At 33.7% G+C, this 23,622-nt stretch overlaps 1 protein-coding gene across 5 annotated transcripts in view; it reads right to left on the minus strand.

The window, feature by feature from the left end:
- LOC130893897 (protein TANC2) overlaps nucleotides 1-23,622 on the minus strand; it is a 138,219-nt gene that overhangs the window by 4,976 nt on the left and 109,621 nt on the right. For 3 of the 5 annotated variants that reach the window (XM_057800338.1, XM_057800340.1, XM_057800341.1), the window contains exons 3-13: nucleotides 21,654-21,848; nucleotides 20,792-20,946; nucleotides 18,305-18,524; nucleotides 12,156-12,482; nucleotides 9,917-10,141; nucleotides 7,440-8,682; nucleotides 4,575-4,870; nucleotides 3,232-3,615; nucleotides 1,023-1,289; nucleotides 461-812; nucleotides 211-406 (exon numbers count right to left, since the gene is read on the minus strand). In XM_057800338.1, the coding sequence (XP_057656321.1) occupies nucleotides 211-406; nucleotides 461-812; nucleotides 1,023-1,289; nucleotides 3,232-3,615; nucleotides 4,575-4,870; nucleotides 7,440-8,682; nucleotides 9,917-10,141; nucleotides 12,156-12,482; nucleotides 18,305-18,524; nucleotides 20,792-20,946; nucleotides 21,654-21,848 (3,860 nt within the window). Of the gene's footprint in view, nucleotides 1-210; nucleotides 407-460; nucleotides 813-1,022; nucleotides 1,290-3,231; nucleotides 3,616-4,574; nucleotides 4,871-7,439; nucleotides 8,683-9,916; nucleotides 10,142-12,155; nucleotides 12,483-17,253; nucleotides 17,383-18,304; nucleotides 18,525-20,791; nucleotides 20,947-21,653; nucleotides 21,849-23,622 lie in introns of all 5 variants that reach the window. The other 2 variants (XM_057800337.1, XM_057800339.1) reach the window with 1 other exon arrangement.

Raw genomic sequence — 23,622 nt, forward strand, 5'->3', positions numbered from 1 at the left:
TTGAGAAATGTTTAAACAGATACTTGAAGAGAAAGCAAAGCTTAACAAAAAAAATGACAGAAGCGAAAGATATAAGAAGCAAAACCCAAAAGAGATGGCTGGATCCAGTAGCATAGGAAAGAGAAAGAAAGAAAAAAAGACACTACAAATGAATGAAGTAGCAAAGACTGGAAAAAAAGCTCTGAAGCACGAAATGTGAAATGTACATACCCCCAATTTCCTTTTACATCTGGAAAAGTTTAATAGGAAATTGATTTTCAATTGTTTGAAGGTTTTGTTGTGTTCATCTTGGTCTTCTATAGGGAATTTTTTAAGAGCATATTGGTAACGGTGAGCAGCTTCCTTCAGTCGACTCTTCCTATATAGTATATTACCGTCTTCCAGTAATTTATTGAGCAATATCAATCTAAAATAAAAAATAATTGGTGACACGAAATTTTTCCAATTATTTCAATCTTACAAAATATCCGGTTTCCCGTGGGCCATACTCCACGTAGCAGGTCCCAGTTTTGCTCCCTTTTTCAAAAAACAGTGTATAACTTGGACGTTTCTACATCCTATTGCTCTGTCCAACGGTCTCATACCGTTCATGTCCACATGTTCTATTGTAGCACCTCTATCGATTAAATATTGAACTAATATTTGGTTTCCATGGAAAGCTGCTAAATCCAAAGGTATCCTGCCGGATTTATCAGTATGATTGATGAAAGCACCTCTTTCTAAGAGGCATTGAGCTACTTGAACTTTACCTCTCAAGCATGCCCATCCCAATGGAGTTATGCCTTCTTTATCTTCTTTGTTTAAATCAGCACCTTAAATTTGGAAAAAGGAATATATTACATATTGTTTATAATTTAATTAAACAATTCTGATAATGGGAAAAAAATCAATCAAATGTGATGAAATGTAATAACGGAAATTTATGTGGATCCCAGTAGAGTCGTTCGTGGTTCCCCGAGGATGCATATGAACCAGTTTGGGATTCACTGCTTCAAAAGAATATTAATTGATTTGGAATTTACCTCTATCGATTAAAAGTTCGATAATTCCCAAATGACCTTCGGAAGATGCTATCATCAATGGCGATTTTCCATTCGAGTCACACTGTTCGATAGCAGCATGATTCTGTATCAGTCTTTCGGCTACGGCCCAATGTCCTTCTTTAACAGCTAACAGCAACGGCGCTAATTCTTTCTTGTTCGTCATACAAACATTGGCACCTCGGTTTATCAGCACGGAACAAACACCGTGGCAACCATTCAAAGCAGCTACAGTTAATGCAGTTTCACCTAAAATTACGACAACATATAAAATAGAAAATCGAATAACGTAATTTGAGAAAATAATTTCGATTTCAACCATATTTATTCTATTTCTTTGTAATTTGAGAAAATAGGTTCTATTTAAACTGTCTTTTCTTTTTTCCTAACCCATACCAATAATAATTTAACTTAAGTCACGAGAAAGTTGAAAAGTATTTAAACAAATAATTAATTTTATGCTGGTAAGTTCGTACGGTAACACATAGATGGCGCTACTAAACTAGTAGTACTAGTATAAAATCCATATTATTTTCAGATAGCCCTAACATTTAAGTGGTTTACTAGCTCGTCTCATTTACTTCTTTAATCCTTACGTCTATGTTGAGTTGAGTTTCTTTTTTCATCTAGTATTCCTTCCAAAATTCTTTCCATTTCTTTAGGTCTTTTATTTTTGGTAGTACCTCATGTAGTTTGTTCCCTCTGTTCTCAGTCGCTTTGTTGATTTCGTCCATCCAGGTCTTCCTCTGTTTCTCGCTCTTACTGCTCTGGCTTCAGTATTCGTCCTGCAATCCTTTAGTCCTTTATCATTTTCGCATGTTCGATCATCTTAGTTGATTTTCTTTCCCGATATATTTCGTTTGTCTATTTTCTTTTTTGATGTCAAGTGTCTGCCTTTCTGAGCTATGCTCATCGTCTCGGTTATATCTATGTTTATGTTCATACCGTATTTTTTTATTTTTTTGGTTTGGTTATACAATTCGAGATTTTGATTTAAGGTTTCTCCGTCCTCTGCAAATATATAACATATATGTTTGATAAGCTAGTTTTTATTTCTTTTATAGATTTACCGACGATTATTAATGGAGTTTGTTAGATTAGGCACTAAAAGTTGTAGTTCTTTCTAAAGATCATAAGATTTGTCTTTGCTCTCTCCATCTTAAAATACTAGTGATTCAGAAGCTCGATATTTGGCAAAGATTTTAAATTATTTAGTCGTACAAGAATTCAAAATTGTTGTGATATTCAGTGAGTGCCGTAAATCTTGAATCTACTTTCAACGAAAGCAATAGGCACGTCTACAGCTTCATAATTTTTTTTTGTGAAGTCTTTCCTCTTTAAAACTCATTGGAATATTACAATTGCTATTTTCTATGGATTGCGTTCTTACCTATTTTTTGTTGTTGCTATTAATAATTTTAATTAAGTTTTGGTTTATACCTCTCCATTCTAATATCTTCTATTTATTTTGTCGAAGGCTTTTTCAAAATTGATGAAACACAGGTCTAAATTACTCTTTTCTCCTATTGCTTTCTTCGGGGTTTGTCTCAGTATAAATATCGCGTCTTGTGTCAATTTATTTCCCAGTCTCCGGGAGTTCCTGGTTTCATTATGATATTTTCTAAATACATCATAGCCCTTCCCGATAATGTTTTTATCATTTCATGTATCACATTATCGTGATCTGGTACCTTATCCTTTTTGACTTCAATTATTGCCATTTGTATCTTATTCTATTTTGTCCGTTTTTGTCTCCTTTTTTTCTCACTTTCGTCTTGACTATTCCGGAGATCTTTGAAGTATTCTCACCACCTTTCCATAATCTTGATATTATCAGTTTTAGCCCTGTCTTGTTCTCAAACTTCAAGAGGATGATCTATGAACAAAAATTTTGCGCCAATAAGGAGGTAATCGCCAAAACTACAGCCTATTTCGAGGGTAAAGACAAATCGTACTAAAAAAAGGTACGGTTGCTATAATCGTTGTATCGTCCTCGAAGGCAACTACAGTGAATAAAAAAATCAAATTCTAATATATAACAAGGATTTTGTCCATTCTAGCCTTCAGTCTACTTTTTATTTGTCAGCATTCGTATATTTTTTCAATTTCGTCAAAAATTTTACTTGCGCAATGACACGGCGCGGACAGTGTTAACTAAGTTTTTATAAAAAGTTATTCAAAAATCATTTACCTGTAATATTATCCGGAATGTCAATATTAACCTCGGCCATATCCAGCAGATATTCAACTACTTCGCTGTGACCTTGTCCTGCGGCAGCTATTAGAGCCTGTTGCGCCGCTACGGCTATTTGAACGTCGTCTTCGTTTTTAGGAATCCAATCACAAGCTAGCAGATAACCTACAACGTTGAGAAATCCGTTTCTAGCAGCATGTACTAAAGGGCTATATCCACCGGTATCTGCGTGACCCGGAGAAGCTCCAGCTGCTATTAACTGACGCACCACGTCGCAATGGCCTCTAGCGGAAGCGAGAGATAGAGCTGTGCATCCTTGACTGTTGACGAGTTCCACATCGGCTCCGAATTCAAGAAGCAATGACACCATTGGAAGGATACCTGGAAAATTTAATATACAGAAATATTTCATTTTTCGTTTTAACATTGCTTTAGTTGATAGAAAACTAAAATATTTTTTATTTAGATGAGACAAAGCTAAATGAAAATGTATCTATATTTGATCTATTGATTCATCAACAGCGACTTTGTCTGGGGGCTATGCGGTTTCCCTCTTCTGGCTTCGAAAAGTTTGCATGTGAGTACCGTAGCTTTTGTTTATGAACAGCCTCGCATTACAAGAGGAGGTATTAGGCGGTTCCCTTCACATGTCCAATGAGTATAATAATAACCCTTCTCAGCACATCTTTGCTTAATGAAAGGGCCTTTTGGAAGCAGTTGGTAGAATACCTAAAGACCAGCTGTGACTAAAAGCAAAGAAAGAACCTGGATGTTTCTGCTGATAAAGAAACTGTTCATAGTTGAGTTTTTGGGAGTTACGAAAATAGACCTTCTTAAAACTAACAAAGATTGATGTTTTCCAGAAGCTTAACAGGCACCTTAGCGTAAATATTTTGATGTTAAGTGTGAGACTTTCTCAAGTGTTGGAAGCTAGCACGTGTTATTGCTGGGTGTTCACAGATGATGTGGTCTGTAGCGGCATTCCGAATAGTCCGTCATTCATATTATACGGAGATGGAGACGTAAACGATCGTTTCCGTTTAAGAGATTAGTTACTAGTCATATTTTGCGCTTCCTTAAACTGGGCAGTTGATTGGTTAAACATCTATGTGTGCCTTAGCTTGTGACATGGAGTTGTTTCCATACATCATCAAGCTTGTCCAACTAGTTGACTGTATGATGCATTTAATAATGAAAAACCCCTCTCAATGCCCCAGAATATTCAATAATCACTTAGAAGTAAATCTCAAGGTACAGAGAAAAGAAGAATAACAACCAATTTAATAACCTTTCAATATTTTTCAGTTAACACATGAAATATTAAAATAAAAAGTTTTTACCTTCATTTGCGTATACACACAAAACTGGCGCATTGCCCAAGAGATCGGTTATGTGATTAGGAGAAGCACCGGCTAGTAGCATTAATCTGGACACTTTTACGTTCGGACAGTACATATTTCTTAAATGACATACAGCTTCTGAAACATTTTCTGAGCTATCAGCAACCCATTTTGCTTGCAAATCTCTAGAAGTTAAAGTGTTCATCGACATGTTTCGATAAACGTGAGCTTTCAGAATGTGATGACCCAATTCCAAAGTTTTTTCTGGATCCAACGGTGCTTGTACTCGGGATAATCTGTAACATCAATACTTTGGTATAATATGAATAATTAACTAATTAACAAAGACTAAGAGTTCAGTAAAAGAAAATTACAGGTACAAGATGAATTTTATGTCGATATAAACTATTTACCCTAATATAAAATTTGCTCCTAAGGGAGCTAGCGTCTTTTACAGTTTAGTTAACCTTTTTACTACAAACAACACTTTATTGGAGAAAATAGAAATATTTTTGAGGGATATTATTTGTTTTAGGAGTGTCCCTGATATAGCAAAAATTTTTTGCTGCTTGGCTGGGATTTGGATGTGTGCTTCATACAGGCCTTTTAGGCCCATAGCATGGAAGTGGTTCCACTCTTTTCTTCTTTTTTGCTTTCGTTTTCCAGTCCTGAATTCATCTCGCTCTCTCGTAAGTCCTCCATCGCCTCTGCGTGCCATCTTTTTCTTGGTCTTTTATTTTTTCCTTGTCAGTCCTTGCTCTATGTCCATCACTTTTTTTGTTACTCTAGAATCTGGAATTCTTGGATCTTATTATTTTACCGATTTTTGCTTCTCCAAATAGATTCCTTATTTCATTATTCGTACTCCTCGGCCATAAATCTCCCTTCTTTTTACCGCCTAGTATCCTTCGCCTACGTAGCTCACTGTTGGTTTTGTTATTGTTTTGTATAGATGTAGCTTCCCATTTCTGGCGATTTTTTGGTACCTTCTTATCGCATTCACCGCTCCCAACTGTTTACTTCTCCTCGTCATCCCCGCTTTCAGATTTTTTCCCTCGTCACCTTCGTCTTTGATAACCACCCCAAGAAATACATACTTTTGAACTTGTTCATTGCTTCGATTTATCTTCGTTGACTAGTAGATTCAATTTTACAAAACGTCGACCTTTTATCTTATGAATAAGTGCACCAAGTTACAGGAAAACTAAACACAAAACCTCTAACGTCGATGAGTAGCAAGATTGGGCTTAGGAGAATGAGTTTTTCTAAATAGTGACAGGAACTACATGATTTTACGGAAATTCCTCGTTGACCTTTGCTAGCAGAAGAAGGTGGGATTTTGAGATCTAACTGCTCATAAAACAAGAGCTTTTTGAGTTAAAGGTTGGGTAGTATGCAGTAGGCATTTACTATATATTCGATTATGGATAGGATGTAGATTTTATTTATTTAGAGGAGTTGGTTCGTCAGAATTTTCCTTTTAGTGCCTTGATGAGACAGACTCGCCTCCGTATTTTGTCCAGAGTAGAGTCCAGATCGACGGTTTGACTTCCAAATAAACCGATTCTCTGTAGATCTCAAGAGTACTTCTACAGCATCAAACAGAAATTACGTGGTAATAAACTTTAGCTCAGGATGTTGTTGCTTAAAATCGAAGCGATAAGTGTTGAAATGCTGGACTATCAAACGTAGAAATGATATATGAAGGGCGGCTAATGTGGAGCCTTGTGGAACATCCATGAAAAAAGTGTCTGCCTAGTTTTTAGGATAATTGCTTGGACTGTAACATGGAGATTGGTGATGGCGTTTGGTTCAGTGTATTGATCTTGAATCCCAATCGGAAATTTGCAAATTGTATGACGGTCAATAGAGAATTCTAACAATCTGTCCTTGAGTAAGCGTTCAATATGGGACGATAGGATTCAGGTTTAATAGGGTGGTTCCAGAAGTACCTGGCCAACAAAGAAAAAAAATATATTTATTTTTCAACGTAATCTCCTTGTGATGTGCAATAAGATCGATACTTTTTTAATAATAAGAATCGTCAAGCTCCTCAAAATAGCCATTAAGTGCCGATATAACTTCTTCATTGTTGAAAAATCTTTGACCACGTAGCCATTATTTCAAGTCTGGGTGGATGAGGTGGCAATTCAAACTTTATTTCATTAATTTTGGTCATTCCAATAACGGATATGTTAGCTGGTGCATTGTCTTGATGAAACAAGCCAAATGCGACCATTTTTGATTGACTTCTTCGCTCAAACGTTGCAATAAGTTCGCATAATACTCGCCGTTGATAGTTTTTCCTTTTTACAAAATAGTTAATAAAACTTATTCCACGCGCATTCCAAAAAACCGACCTCTGTAGATGGAACGGTCTTTGCCTTCTCTGGAGACGGTGCTTCCTTTTCAGTCCATTGTTTGATTGTTGTTCTTTTGTTTCAGGTTTAAAGTGATGGATCCACGTTTTATCCATGGTTATGAAACAACTCTATTTTTGTGAAGCATTGCCAAAAACTCGATGGAAACATCGTCACGACGATGTTTTTGTTCCATTGCGAGCAAAGGCAAAACCCATCTTGCGCACACCTTTCTCATGTATACTATGTCTGCTAGCTCACGCACTTTCAGTCGACTTTTCGTCGGGTACCGCTTTGTAGATTTTTTTCAACATTTCTAGAGTCGTTGCTTCATTTAGTCGGCCATTGCGATGCTGGTCTTGTTTCAACTTTGCTATCCAATATTTCTCTTTTGATAACGAAGAACAGTAAGAATTATTTTTTCATGTTTCACGTTTCACTTTGATAAACTATCTTCAACAAAATATTAGTTAACATTGAAAAAAATTCACTGAAAGAAATTTACCTGAAAGAAATTCCAGCATGTCCAGTTCTTAGATCACATAAAAATTTCATAGCATCATTTTCATCTCTTCTTATCAACCACTCTCTGAACGACGAATGGAAAAACATATAAGTATTGTCCAATCTTTTCACCAAAAATCCAGACAACAATTTGAATCTCTGCAGGAATTCGTTCCAGGGCAAAAAATTATCGATCGTGAGAGCATTAACTGAATAATATATTTCCAAAATGGTTAAAGGGTATAGAGCCGCTAAGCAAACGCTGAGAATATGAGTAACTTTCTCGAAAGATCGAATAGTAGGAAATCTCAAATTGAAATGTAATAAATAGATTTCAGCTAAGTTAACAGGTAGGACTTTATACCCGGACGATTTAACAACCAATTGTCCTTTTTCTAACAGATCCAAAGTCAGTTTTACGAATAAGAAAGATCCTTGACTGACGTTAAGGAGATGTTGAGCGAATTTACTTTGACAAACGGAAGAATTCTCAGTTTTACCGTTATTTGTCGCTGTCAAATTACTTTGTATGGCTTGATTATTCTGGACTCTAAAGTTTATATATCCAATTATATCTTTTTGGATGTTATCGTTAGATTGTATATTATCCAAGGATATTCTTGTGAATGGCAACTGTTTGGTGACTTCTTCCAATTGACTTCTAACTGTAGTGATGACTTTCAACCACGAAGGGAAACTCGAGATATGTTTTAACAGGAATGTTGTTATGGTATCACCGTGATCAGGTCGATGATATTCAGCTTCGCAAAGGGCGTCTATGAGTATCACAAAGTTTTGGTTATCTATTTTCCCCAATCTCCTCAAACAAGCTAGAGGTTCGAGAATACCTCTGGTGAATGCTACATCTGGGTTCGCTATACATTCTCTTAAAGCCAAAATACTTTGAAGGTCTGATTCGTTCACTAGATGATCCCGATAGGAAGCTAGTTTAGGAGCTTGGCATAATTGAGCTGCTAGAGAATGAATAAAATCAGGTACGGAGCAAGTATTGTTATTGTCGGCTTGACAGAAGTGATAAGCTACGATACTGTTAGAGAGCTGTTTTATTTTTTCGGAAATTAAATCTATTTGGTAGTAGATACTTTGGGGACTACGAGATCTATCGGAATGATGATGGGATTCTTTTCTTCGTCCGAAGCAACTGTACTCGACCAATTGGAGGATTAGAGCTGTTTTACCGCTTCCGGCATTGCCTGTGAGTAAAACACCGGGACTGGAAGAATCTAAAAACAAAATAATGGATTTTTAATTAAATTTATAATGAATTGTAACAAACTTGAAATTAGTCAACTAGGTGAAACGGGATTATAGGACAGTGCCTTCACTACCAAAACTTTTATAAAATTCGATGAGACCCAAAAGTCGTAAATTTATGACTAATTACTGGATGGGCATTGTGCAGGACCGTACTATCATATACAATATCTTATAGTTTGAAAAGAAATTTCAATTTTATAAAATCATATGATTTTAATACAGGGTATAATGGTTTACATATTTTTATTATTGTTGGATTTGAAAATGATGAAGTTGAATTTTAAGCTTAAATATACTAAATGATACACAATATATTATGTGTCTTTGACTGCTATAATAACAAATTTGACGTTTTAATAAATTATTATTGCTGAAGTTTATTGGAAGCCAAAATGTCAATAAGAAACGTGTAATATCTTTAATAATTTATATCCTAACCGAAATTCCATAACAATATAGAAATTGTGAAGAAGTTTAAATAAACTTGTTCAGTAAAAGATTTATCCAAATCAGGGCGTAGAAAAACTGCATTAACTGAAAACAAATCTTTAGATGTTTGTGTCCTGTTAGACGATACACACTTTAGTACTAGACAAATATCCAGGGAACTTGATATTTCGCAAACATCCGTCGCATCAATATTTGGCTACAACGAGATGGCGCCCCATCTCACTATGCGTGGTGTTGAGGCAATACCTAAATAATGTGTATCCCAAAAGATGCATTGGAAGGCGTGGTTGTATCGAATGGCCTCCGCGATCACCCGACATGAATGCTTTAGATTATTTCCTTTGGGATCCCTTAAAAAACATCGTTTATAAAACAAATCCTGCCAATATTCAGAAATTAAAAGATAGGATTACCACAGAGATATGAAGAATCAGGGATGTTGCAAAATGTATTGCAAAGTTTTAAAAATTGCATGGCTTGTTTTTAAGTTAGAGGAAAATGGCACAGGACAATCTTCCTACAAGACAAATTACATATTGCTCAATTTAAATTTTACATATTGCAAATCAAAAAATATTTATATTTTACGAGCTTCAAGCGAAACAGCAAACACTGTTTTTTAAAGGTATTATTTAGAATTAACATCGATTTGAACTTTTAGACTAGACTAATAATACTAATGAAAGTAATAGAAAAATAAAAAAATGTAAATATGAATAAAGATTTTCGTATGAAAATAATGAAACTTACTTATGACATCTTCTATTTCTTTTATTAACCAGTGACGTCCGATGAACAACGGATCTGGTTCTTGAAGTGGTACTTCAAAAAATAATGGTTTGAATGTTAGTTGCGGAGGACCGTACTGCCTTAACCGTATCCTAGGATCGGCTGAAATTTTTGATATCTCCGCTTTTGTTATTCTAGCTCCTGGTTTTCGATATCGGACACTTTCACTGAGATGAGGTTGAGAAGCTATGAAAGAATTAAAATCAAAGTTAAAATCATAAAGATGCAGATTTCTATATAAAAAAATAAGGTCATAACGCGAAAGTTTACGATGTAAATTAGAATGAAAAAACGACCTGTTTCTAATATTTTTTGGTTAGTTAATAAGAAATTCATGCATTTTTCATGGACCCACTGTATATGGTACGATTTACAATAATTCATACATCTATATCAATATGACAAGTATAACATACAACCAGGTCCAAAATAAGGGCGAAACAATACGATGAATCGTTGTTCCAACCACGCGACCTTTTACAATATCTGATTTTTTATATCCTTTTCTATTAAATAATTAGTTCTAGTTAAGTATTTGGTATAAATGTTTGAAAAAACATGACAGGAAATGTTCCAATGAATCCTGCATCTCCAAAAAAAAAAGAAAACATTTAATATTTGGATAACAGTGAGGTTTAGGTATAGGAAAATATACATAAATTTGCTTTAATTTTCACTACTGAATGCATTAAAATAGAAAAAACCGGGTGGTTTTATATGAAAACATAAAGAAATTTGATATTTATAAAGTTAAAATTTGAACAGCTTTTATACACACCATGTATAAAATGAAAAATTTTTCAACATAGATTCGAATACGTCTGTCTATGCTAAGAGCAACCGAATAGAAACCATTTTCATATCATTAAGGGTATCTTCGTAAGAAAACAATTTACAACGGTCAAATTTTTTACAAAAAAAATCAATAACTCAAAAAGTATGCAAATTTCATTTTAAATAACAAAGTTACAGTCGACTCCCGATAGAATCGAAAGTCGGCCATCTTTGAAAATATTTTAGTTAGTAAGACCCTATCCGAAAACCCGAAAATCCGAAATTTTCATAATTTTACTAAAAGTATTTTGCCATATACAGATAATTTTAACTCGTCGTGGGATACCATGTATAATCTAGAATTTTGGGTTAAGTATTAAACTAATCGTTCACCCCATGTTAATTAATGTTAATTTATTTAAGATCTGTTGGTCTATAGTGCTTTAATCTTCACATCTCGGAACTATCTTCCACTAGTTGGTTGGTAACAACCCGTTAGCTAATCGCATTTACCCACCGATCCACAATTTTTTGATAACTCACTTCGTTTTCGAGATATCGATACTTAAAGTTATAATCAAACGTTAGTTCAAAATTCGCATTATTGAACAGATGGTGTACAATATTTCGTTTCAAATGAATATTTTATCACTTCAAATTCAATATGAATCTTGTAATTCAAAAACTAAAGATTTTTTATTTAATTTTTTATATCCTGATACTCCACAATTATACTCCACATACACTCTGTGATGAATATAACTTAACATACGATAAATACATGAATAATTTGATGTTTTTCATAAAGAATTTTTGCTTGTTTTTCATTGCAATTATTTTTGCATCATATATTCTATTTTTAAACGTTCCAAATCTACCCGCTCAGAATTTATCCGCCCCCAATCTACCCTCTCTAAACTCACCCGTTCGTCGCGGTCTGTAGCTTTTGGGCAGACCAGGGTCCGGTAGACCTGGTGGGGTCAAGGGGCGAGGTCCCCGTGGGGACGAGGGGGCGAAGCCTCCCATATAAAAAAATTTTTTTTAGATGATTTCGGCTATATAAATTCACGATTTTTGAACTTTTTATACTCAAAGTGCACCAGGAGAAGGTTAGGTTAGGTTGATATATACAAATATTAAATAAAAATAAAATTTTCCAATCTCAAGTATCGATCTCTCGTAAACGAAGCGAGATATCCAAAAATTTTATTCTTCATTTTCGACTTATTTTGGGTTGATTTACAAAATAATATAGTCAAATCCAGGTGCCACGGAAATCGTATTCGTGCCTCGAACAACTATGAACGTTATTCAGGTTAATTTCCGAACATTCAGATCATGATCGGTTTAACCCAATCATAGTTTCCGAAAAGTTTTTATTTTATTTAATGATAATGTGTCTACTTAGATAGTATATTTTACTTACGAGTTACACTATGTCGTCTACTAAGAGGACTCGAGCTGGTGCTTTGTCCAGATAAAGAAAGAGACATCAAAGAAGCGACACTATCTGAACTTGGATTCGTCCTATGCTGGTCTTCGCTGCTTCCGGTTAAAGTTGATACCGGACTTGTATTTGCAGATAGCATCGTTGAAGCTTCATAACTAGCTAATGACGAACACGATTCATGGTTAGCTTCTTGAGTTTTCTTCGATCGTCTAGCGGAATCACCAAGGAGTAGCCCAAGACGCATGTACATGTCGTTTTCGGAGGTTTTTTTTAAAACAGGTTTCGGATTCGATGTTTCGTCGTCTAAAATATGGAAAAGAAAATAATTATAAACAAATACCAGTTATTGTTTTATGTATATCAGAGGTTCCCAAATGAAATTTGTCAAGTAGACGCATTTAATTATTTTATTCAAAAAAATTGTTCGATGTAAACCAACTACTCATTTTCCGTATATAAATAACGTAATAAACTAATTTTAACAGTGCATTTGAATTATTTGGAAACCGCTGTTTGGTTAGATAATTAATATTTTTATTATTGAAAAAGAAGCAAAATATTTAGTTATTATTATAAGATAAGTGGATGTTTAAATAGATTTTAGAAATTATATACCTTGAATAATTATTCAAAGTATAGTTCGTCCTGATTTACTACCTTCAAATCGATAATAATCTCTGGAAGTAGTACAGATAAAATAGGATTAAGTCCGAAATTAAATTGGGCGCTACTAATTTTCTAGATTCTCAGAGGTTTTCGGTAACTGAATAAGCCTAGCAACTTTTATCACGGGTTTTCAAATATTTGGAACTTATAACTGAAAAAATTTTTATAACGCACATAACTCGAAAACTAAGAGGAATTCGAAAAAATCTGTTCGAACAAAAAATGTAGAGCAGAAAATTTTCTACAAAAAAGGTCTCCAGTAATTTTTTCATTGGAATCACTATTTCTATGTAAATCTTGCCGGATTCCCGCTAGTGCTAATTCAACTCAATTTGTTCCACGCGCACATTGAGACTGCTCTAATTCTTGGGAAACAACTTCGTTTTTAAAAAATGCATTATGATGGTTAAGATTTCTATCTTCTATTCGGGTAAGTTAGTATAATTTTCGACACTATCTTAATCCTCGTTTTATTATTATTTCAATATTCACAGACTTCTTAATAGTTCCTCTTTCACAAAAATGTGGGTACTCATTTTGTGCTCTACAGTTTTGGCTCCGGCACTTTTTTTCGTATTCTATGTAGTTTTCAAGTTATTCGCGATTCAAAATATTTTTGAGCGTTCAATGGAGCGTTTAATGGAAATTTTAAGGTTAGGAAAAAAGTGTAATCTTTTTTGTACCGAATTTTGTACTCCACATTTTTTGTCCTAGTACTTTGTTTACAAACCCTCATAGTTTTCGAGTTATTCGCGATTCAAAATATTTTTGAGCGTTCAAACCCATTTTTTAATGGAAATTTTGAGGCTAGGAAAAATGTAAACCTTTTTTGTACAGAATGTTGTGTATTCAAATTCAAAATATTTTTGAGTATATGAACCCATTTTATGGTGAAAATTTTGAGGTTATAGACCAATCTGTAGAGAATTTTGTGCTGCACATTTTTACGAGTTATTCGCGATTCAAAATATTTTTGAGTATATAAAGCCATTTTAAAGAGAAAATTTTGAGGTTAGAAGTTAGAAAGAAATACTTAGGATACTTATTTGTAGAGAATTTTATACTCTACATTTTTCGTTACTGCAGTTTTTTTCGAATTTCTTATAGTTTTCGAGTTACTCACGTTTCAAGTGAGGGAGGAGTTTTTAGCCCCATATAGTAAATAGAGTGCGTTCGCAAAAATATTTATGCACGCGTTAGTAACAAATCTCAAAAAGCTTTACATAAAGTTTCAACTCGCTGCTTTGAATCATTTAATCACAGTAAACTCGAACGACCCCTTAGTCAAGTTGTTTTGAAATAATCTCACATTGTAGAGCTGTTATAAATTTTTGACTAAAGAGGAATTACCACCAATACAAATTCAAAACAAAATGGAGGCAGTTAACGGTGACTTTTGTTCATCATTTTCAACAATAAAAAGTTGCTTCGCTGGGGATGAGAATCATTAGAAAATGACCAATAAAACAATAAATAAGTAGAGGAAATTGTTCTAAGTGGCTGGCGCCTAAAAACAAAAAATATGCAGCATAGACCAGCATTTTCAAAACAAGTGTTTTAAGGATCCTAAATGAGCATTCATCTATGAAAAAAATGAGTGCTAGGTTGATGCCTCGAATTCTCAGTGCAGTACAAAAGCAGCGACGAGTATAATGTTTTGAGCTTTTCTGCGAGGACTAAGAAGTTTTAATCCGATCAATTATAACCGGTGACGAAGCTATGATCCAATATTCTAAAGAGATACTATTGAGTGGCATTGAAAAGGAAAGCACTTGCCAAAAAGCAAAGGTTATACAAAGCACCAAAATAGTGATGGATATTTTGGGACTGCCAGAGTATCCTTTTGGTTGAGTTTAAGGAATAAAGCTGCCGAGGTTTGCGCTTAATTCATGACAATGCTCCATTCCATAGTCCTTACAAGGCTACAGTACACGAATGTGGTTTCGAAGAGACTGAACACCCACTGTATACCCTGATCTGGCTCCATCCGAATATTTTTTTCTTCGCTAAGCTAAAGGCCGAGTTAAGAGGTAAAAGATTTAACAATGTAAGAACATTTTGCTCTAAAGATGCAGTATATTTTTGAAGTGACTTAGAAATGGAAATTGTAGGGAAATATGAAAAATATATTGAAAAATAATTCGTAGTTTCGGGTCTTTAGAGTTTGGGTTTCTCGTATCATTGATATGGTTGATACGACGGAATCCTCATTTTCTTTCGGTATAAATACAAGTTATTAGATATCATCTACTCATTACTTTAATAAAATAAATTAATAAATATAAATTATGAAACTTTGAAATGCTATTTTTATGTAATATTTCAGTTATTTGCTTCTTTTTTAATACTAAATTATAAACAATTTTCTGGGGGGTTCGAATAATGAAATTAGTGCTGATAGCTCTAATTAGTATAAAACTAAAGTACTTATAATTACTTCAATTATACAAAAGTAATGGTCACTGGATTGTTTTTTGTTTTTAATTTTTAGTTTTTTTCTGCTTAGTTCTATTTAACAGAAAAAATAAAATTATTTTTAATGCAATATCATTTTGAATCTAATTCGTAAGTTTTATACGAAGAAATGCATTACTAATGCAATAATTTTCGATCAAGATTAATTTTAATTTTCAATTAAAAGAAGTCATTTTTTGATAAAGACCGAAACGTCAATTTTGTACATGTTATTTCATTATTTTATAAGTTATCACAAAGAACATTAAAATATATAAGAAAGTTAATAAAAATCCTATGAAAAGTTAGATACTTAGCTATTTTCAGAAAGCAAAAACAAAAATAAAAAATTTCCATGAATAGATAATTAAGAAAATTGTTAAACAAAGAAATTAGAATGAAAAATAATATTTTCAACTATACCTATTCAAAATTAAAAAAAAGTGAAGACCATAGTGCATTCGGACTACGTAAATAGTAGATAAAATTGATTTTTTTGTGCTACTGCTAATTGCTAGTTTTGTTAAGTTAAACCAGGCAAGCTTCAGGTTGGCAAAACATCCACAAAGATTCAGTATCCAGATCTACAGTTACCGCTTTCACAAATGTCTAATGGTAGCTGATGCTACAAATTCTTATTTGAATCAGTGTCTGTTAAACCACATCTTAAACTTGAAGCAAAACAAGCTGCAATAGCGGAATTTGCTCAAGAATGTGAGTGAACCTTCTGAGTGGCTTTTGAAAGCAGTCTTCTCAAATAAAATTATCATTGCATAAAATTGTGCTTTGAACTTCAAAGTATGAAGAATAGTGATAGGGTAGTTTTTCAGTAGCCTCCTTGGCAATAAAAAGCAACAAATTATAAAGAGCTCATTTCTAATATGATTGCTGATTACAGATTTATGGGTTACAGAATTTCCCTTAAAGTACTTAAGCTCAATTAGATCAGTTTAACGATAATTTCGTGTTCAGAAGAACAAAAACTCTTTATAACCAATACGCGATGAATTTTAAATAACGTTATCAAAGACAAAGTAATGAGGAAAATTATGGTTAGGTACATTTGGTGTCTAATGCGAGAAACTTCCTACTTACACAGATTAACAATAAAATATTCATTTTTGAAGCTTCTTTGTGTTATTTTTTTATATAGAGATATTTATTGTTCTTTGTGACTAAAAGTGATTAATATATAAATTTTATAGCTTCTTAGTATTCAAAATTTTGTTCAAAAATCGAGTTTACTATGAATGATACCAAAGTTTTAGTTAAGTTTAGGGCTTGTTGTGAACAATTTCTTGAAAATTAAGTTTCTCCTGTTTTGCGCTGAGATCAGTTGAACGAAGAACTGAACTTATCCACCTCCTTAAAAGTCTTATTGAGTCGCATCCTTTCTGGGATACGTGTGATGCGACTCAATTTGAGCGTATTTACAACTACAAAAGTACATTTGCCTAATTCGTAAGCATGCTTCTCCAATTTCAAAAAAGTCGTTGCTATACCTTTAGGGACGTGGAGCATGACTTTTACCTACCTACTCCACGTTCAGAATTAGTTGAGGGCTCAATATTTTACAATGCAAAAAATGCACAAACACTTGCCAATATTCTGGGTGACAAACTCAGATGTGGGGTACTGCTTATTTTGTACTCTCACTATATTTGCAACTTATCAATTAAAAGCTAATTTCAAGCAATATTTTAGGGTAAATTGTCCGAAAGATTAACTTTTTTCGTGGGAGATATCAAAAGTGAAGATCCACAACAACGGATCGTACAAATTGAACACATCAAATTTGGAGATAGTTATTGACAAATGATGTAATTATAAGTACTTAGAATAAAATTAAGAAAAAATAACTGAAAATAGTGCTAAATAATATAATACTGTGTACAATAATCTGGCAAAAAGCATGCTACAAACAAAACAAAAACACAAGCAAGCTAATTCCTGCCTCTTAAAAGTTGATTAAGGCCTGTATTGGCACTTTTGGAGCCCGCATTCCACAGCGAACGTATTTTTCCTAAAATCACGCTGGGCCAATGTTTTCCTTCTGTTGACGTCGTCGATGATGTCATTCCAGCTATAGAAATTATCAATAAGTACAAGACAAAAATATTTGTAATGAATATAAATTAAAATTTGCTTTTATGACGAAATACGAGGTATTGCTATTGAATAAGAATAGTGAAATGCGATTTAAACTGGATAAGGATGTTTTATCTAATTTTTACTCGAAGGACTATAAAGGCCCAATTATACGATCGGCCAAACTCTCGGTGCTTCGATGCAGCGAGTAGATAATTAGATTTCAACTGATCATGGCGAGAAAATTTTCTTTATAATAAACTTTCATCAACAATGAGAATATTTATTTCCTTGAGTTAATTTGCTTTCGATTGCTAGATAATATACCATCTAGAATGTCTAGATGACCAGATTACATCCAGTGGTGTAATCTCTAATACAAAGTCTATTGATCGATTTTTTTTCAGTTTTTTTTTTGTGTTTTCTAGCCTAAGCAATTAGTAGAAAAGATTTTATAAGTAGGTAATACTTTGGGAAAATGGTTCTTTCAATTTTGTATAGCAGTCCATGCTATCACACTCTGTCAAAGGCCTGTCCTATATCACCAACGAAAGTTGCTTTTTTGTAAATCTACGAAACGACAAAAACCTTCTTGATTAGATAAGTATCGATATGAGTATCATTAAAATCGATAACAATTGCTGTTCATCATCAACATCTTTCACGGGTTTGTTACCAAGTTGGTTATCAGCTAGACCCAATTGATTGGAGCTAGAAATTATGCATCTTACAATATCTAGTGAATAAAGTTGAAAGTATTTTATGTTGAAAAATACTTTAGCGTGACTAACAATATTTGTACAAGTAATACTATGAAATTTTCCATAGAATCTTACGTAAGTTCTATCGGATTCACATGAAATGTTGTGAAACACAATTTACATAATTAAAACTATATTTCATTTAAAATAAGTTACCTGATACCGCTGAGTCTTGTTGTCTACTCCTACTTAATAGAGGACTTTTCAATCCTTTAGCACCAAGGTAAAATTTTTTCCTGGCTTGGGGAGGCGTAGGACAACTTTGAGTCATAATACTTTGATCTGGCGGCCTATGTCGCAAATTGGAAGGTCGGGTCTTTGGCAACTTTTCCGGATGGCCTACTTCTATGCTGGACGTTAACAAATCATGACGGCTCTATGTGAAACACAAATAAGAATGAAAATATTAGAAATATGAATAGATAAGGTCTGGTTTAACTCCAGGTTTCATACTTATAAACTTTGTAAACTAAAAGGTAATTGTGGGGTTGAAAATATGTACAATCAAACTTAAATCTCTACATAATCACCTTGGCGATTAAGACTTTGCATTACCCTCTTCATACAATGTAAGCGTCAATGATTGAAAATAACTTGTAATGGTTTCTTTGAGTTTGAGTCAGTTTGGAAGCTCCGCTCCCAAGCAACTGCTTCATTCCAAAGAAAAGATGATACTCGCGGTGAGAGGTCTGGACTTTATGGTGTATGTTGAAATTTCCTATATAGTCGTTGGATTACACGAACGTTGTGGGGACGAGCATTGTCGTTAATCGTTTCTTTTGAGTAGCTATTCGTTAGTGTCGCAAAGTCTTACAATATGAACCCGCATCAATCCTTGTTCCGAGTTACATAAAGTCCATAAGCAACACACCTTTTGGTCCCAAAGAACAGTTGCCATTAACTCACGTCTGTTGAAGGTTTGTTCGAATTTTGTGGAGAATTTATGTCACATCACCTGACATAATGGATTACAAAACATCTTCTCTATCAGCATTGCAACAGTTAAGCAACTTCTAAGCTGTATTCATTCGGCGAGTTTTGTAGTTCTCAATAAACATCATTGTCACCCAGCGAGCGCAAACTTTTCTGTAGCGCAATTGTTCAATAATGATAGAGTATAGGGCAAATCATGAAACTTCCAGAAATTATATCTGCTTGCGTCCTTTACTCGCTTCAACATGAACATCAATTCAATATTCAATTCACGAATACCGCAATCATTTATAAAGGTGTCTCCATGCACTCATCCTGAAAGGTCGTTCTTTAAGCTTTATTTTTTGTAGCTTTGAAGTTTCTTCATATTTTATTAAAGGAGCCTAAGAAGAAGACAGCCGAAGAAAAAAAATTTTAACAAAGTTTGTGATAATTATCGTTTTGGTCAAGCTTTTGTAAGTACTTTTTATATATAATACATCACTAAATAAGTCGTGTGACTGACACACAGATGGCGCCACCTTTCTCAAATCTATAGTAAAATTTCATGACATTTCGATTAGTCAGCAAAAAGTGACAGACAATTTGTTATTTTCAAAACAATTTCGTATGTACATTACAAGCTCAATAATGGCTTTAAAATGTTATCCGGACTCTATTCCACCTAAAAAAACCATTTGTTATTGATTTGCTGAATTTAAGCGTGGTCGTACAGACACCGATGAAGATGAACGTCCTTGACCTTGAGGTGGTTATTCCAGAAAACATCATAAAAGTCCACAATTTTGTTATATCTAATCGTAAATTAAAATTGCGAGAGATAGCCGAAGCCCTAAGACAGTGTGTTTACAATTATGCTTGAGCTTGACCATGAGAAATCTTTTTTCAAAGTGGGTGCCGCGTTTACTCACAGTCGATCAAAAACAACGTGTTGATGATTCGGAGCAGTGTTTGGCCATGTTTACACGTCCGAAGCGTCCAATGGCACAACAGTCAGCTGAGAAGTTTATGGTTTCACTATTTTGGGATGAGCATGGAATATTGATCATGGACTGCCTCCAAATGGAAGATACAATCAATAACGAATACTACACATAGAGTTGTTGAATTATTTGAATGCAAAGAGGAAAAAGGAAAAAGGAAAAACGACGTCATATGTAAAAGAAAAAACCATTGTCATCAAGACAATACACTGGGTCACAAGTCGATGGCAACGATGGTTAAATTGAACTAATAACACTTCTAATTGCTTCCTCATCCACCGTATATTCCAGATCTGGCCCCAAGTGATTACTGGCTATTCAATAATCTTAAAAAAATGTTCGCCAGTAATAACTTCGGCTGAAATGTAAGACAAATTGTTGAAACTGAAGCCTATTTTGAGGTAAAAGTTATAGAAGCATTGGAATGATTTTATTGCTCTTGAAGTATATTACATTAATTATTAGAATCTATATTTAAACAAAAAATGGGTCACACGACTAAAATCGAAGTAAAAATCTTCTTTTTCTGCGAGACAACTTATTTAGAATCTGTATTAACCTTGTTTATTCGTTCTCTCGGTTGTTCGGGGTTTTCTAGGGTAAGTGTGGCAAAAAAAATTTACCTAAGTGATTTGGGTCAAATTTCATTTTTATGAGCTTAAAATTCATCAATTAGAACATTTCCAATTAATGGAAATTAAATAATATGATTCATCTATATACTAACTTGCGAAAGTAAGTTAAAATAACCGTTAGTTTTAACTTTGTTCCTCGATTGAACTTTTTCCGTTTTTTCTAGTTGACTTGAAGGTACTTCTCCTTGGAGACTAATAACGGATCCTCTCAATGGGGCACATCCCAAATTAGGTCTCAGCGTTCCATCTGAAAATACAAAATATATTACTATGAATTTAATTTTTTTATTTACATTCTCCAAAAGTAACATTATTTTAAGAATTATAACAATAAAATTTAGGTACATAAAGATGGCGCAACTTGTCATACATGGAAAGAGAATTCACCTGCGGTTAAAGAAATGTTGTCAAACAAATTGATCTCGCGTAAAAGTTATTGCAAGGCCTTCCCGTAGTCTATACCTATCTTCAGCTGATTTCTTTTTATTGGATTTTCTACGCGAATAAACCAAAAATAATATACAGAAGAAAATTGAAAAAATTCCCTGCACTAAATGTCAATGAATTTCGACAATCTAATGGCTATGTATGAGAAATTCCAGGGGCGAGATAGTAGCGATTTGAATTATATTATTTTCAAGAAATAATTTTTCATTCAAATTCTTTATTTCAAATATACAATTGGAAGAATCTAATATGTTTTCCATGACAATTCCAAAAGTGGAAACATTTATGGCTCACACTGTATTATAGTACGGGAATATTTTTTAGTTTATTCATTGATCATATTTGATTATGTGCGAAACGAACTAAAAAAATGTGAATAATACTAATTATTAAACTAAAAGAATCCAACAACTATTTACAAATTCACAATTCGTAGTCTTTATCTACTCGACGAACTTATGTGGAATTAATTTTCCAGTAATCTCGAGGTTTATTTTAAAGTCTTACCGTTTTCCGTTCTATCTCCGTTGCCCATGCAGAGTGGGCATGACTCATTGGTGAACATACAGGAATAGCATCTTTCATGGCCGCAATTGTCTATTAGTCTTCTCTTTTTGCCTTTGTCGAAAGGCATCTCGCAACTTGGACACGTGCCAGATGTGGAATTTTCGGCATCTAGAAGCCGTCTAATGGCTGCCAAATCTGTAACAATTGTTTTCAGGTGAAAATAAATCGAGTGTAAAGGACTTAAATATAGTTGATTTCGCGTTATTCTGTGATAATAAATGTATCGAAACGTGTGGTAGAAAACCTCTTGTAAAGAAATTCAAAATACTCTTAATTAATTCTATAGATTGAAATTAAAGGAGAAGTGATTTGAAGTTATTCTACCATAGTTTATTTCAGAAAGGTATAGAGTAATAAAATCTCATTAGGTATGCAAAGGGACCACAAAGTGACCCAACGAATATTTAAGCCACTTTCATAGTTTTGCATTGATTTCATTGCAAAATTCTTTCTTTTTATCAAGTGCAGGAAGTACCACCCGGGTTAGGGTCAATTTACGGGTTTAGCCTATTGTTATCCATTCACAAACACTGAAAATAGTGTGCCAAAGGCGTGCCGATAGGATAATCGTAAAAGGGAAGCCAAATCTGAAATAGGGTTGAAAGTAGGCAGAGGCACTAATAGAAGGTTAAACGGTACTTGTTAAACGCAAAACGTAATTGTATACTACCTAAGTAATCCTTACACAATATTTTGATATTGACACTTCAGGCCAGAAAACATACTTTCCCAATTCTCTTACGCAATTACTTGAAATTTTATTATTATAAACAATACTATTTCAAGACCTACACCTATAGCCGACACCGAAATTGAGCCAGACTAGACGGAATTCCCCATTTTATTACTCTATACCCTTCTGAAATAGACTATAGCCATGAATATTATCAGAAGAGGAGTAGAAATTTCAATTGGGAGTAATAATAATAAAAAGCATTGATTTAAAATTCCGTTTTTCATTTGTTTTTTTTTAATTTCTCCTTCAGAGCTGCTGATTGGTCATGGCCAGCGATTTTAGACAAATAAAGAAGTAATAGGTGCTTATTTTGTGAAATTTCCAAAAAATAAATTTGTATAATGTTGTTCTTTATCTATACTTTCAAATGATTCACTGATTCTGAAAATTAAATATTGTAATTGACCTGGACAAGCTGTTTACTTTTCAGTACGCAAAGATAAGATTGTCGCTACTTGATAATAGTTTGGTTGAATGAATCTTTGATTTTGAATTTAAAGGTAAAGTCAGAAATGTTGCACTTAAATGTCTTCTTTAGTTGCAAACGTAGGCTGTTTGAATTTTAAATTGACCCAGGGGTTAAGTTCAAGCTCATACGAAGACGAAAAATTCATCAAGTTTACGTTTTAGAGCTGAGGTGCATCGATCGTTTTGATATCGAAGCCCCAAAATTTCTTCAAAGGAATGTTAGCGACAGAATAGGCTCACTTCTACGTTTTATTTTGTTTCTTTTTCAAGCGATACGTATTGGAAAGGGACAGAGTATTATGAACCCCTTTTAACGTCTTGAAGAAGCCTTTTCTTGAGAAAACGTTACAAATCGATTATAGGACCACGTCACTTCAACAACTAAATTGAAGGGTGCTTTAATCTTAAGGAACCTTTAGTTAGAGTGTCAGTTAGGATGGGATTATGAAACCTGTAGTAAATATCTTCGAACTAACCAAAAATCGTTTGTAATAATTGGTATTTGTCTAGTTCAATTTTCACTTGTTTCTATAATTGCTAATATATCTGGAAAAAGATTATATATATCGATTTGATTTCAATTGGCAAGTGATTGTGCATTTTTTTGCATTGTGAAATATTGAGCACTTAGCTTATTTTGAACGTGGAGTATCTAGATAGGTAAAGGTCGAGTTCCTAAGTGGATAGCCGTGCAAAGACCTTTCT

Source organism: Diorhabda carinulata, chromosome 5 (genome assembly GCF_026250575.1).
Source record: "Diorhabda carinulata isolate Delta chromosome 5, icDioCari1.1, whole genome shotgun sequence".
Taxonomy (NCBI): Eukaryota; Metazoa; Arthropoda; class Insecta; order Coleoptera; family Chrysomelidae; genus Diorhabda; species Diorhabda carinulata.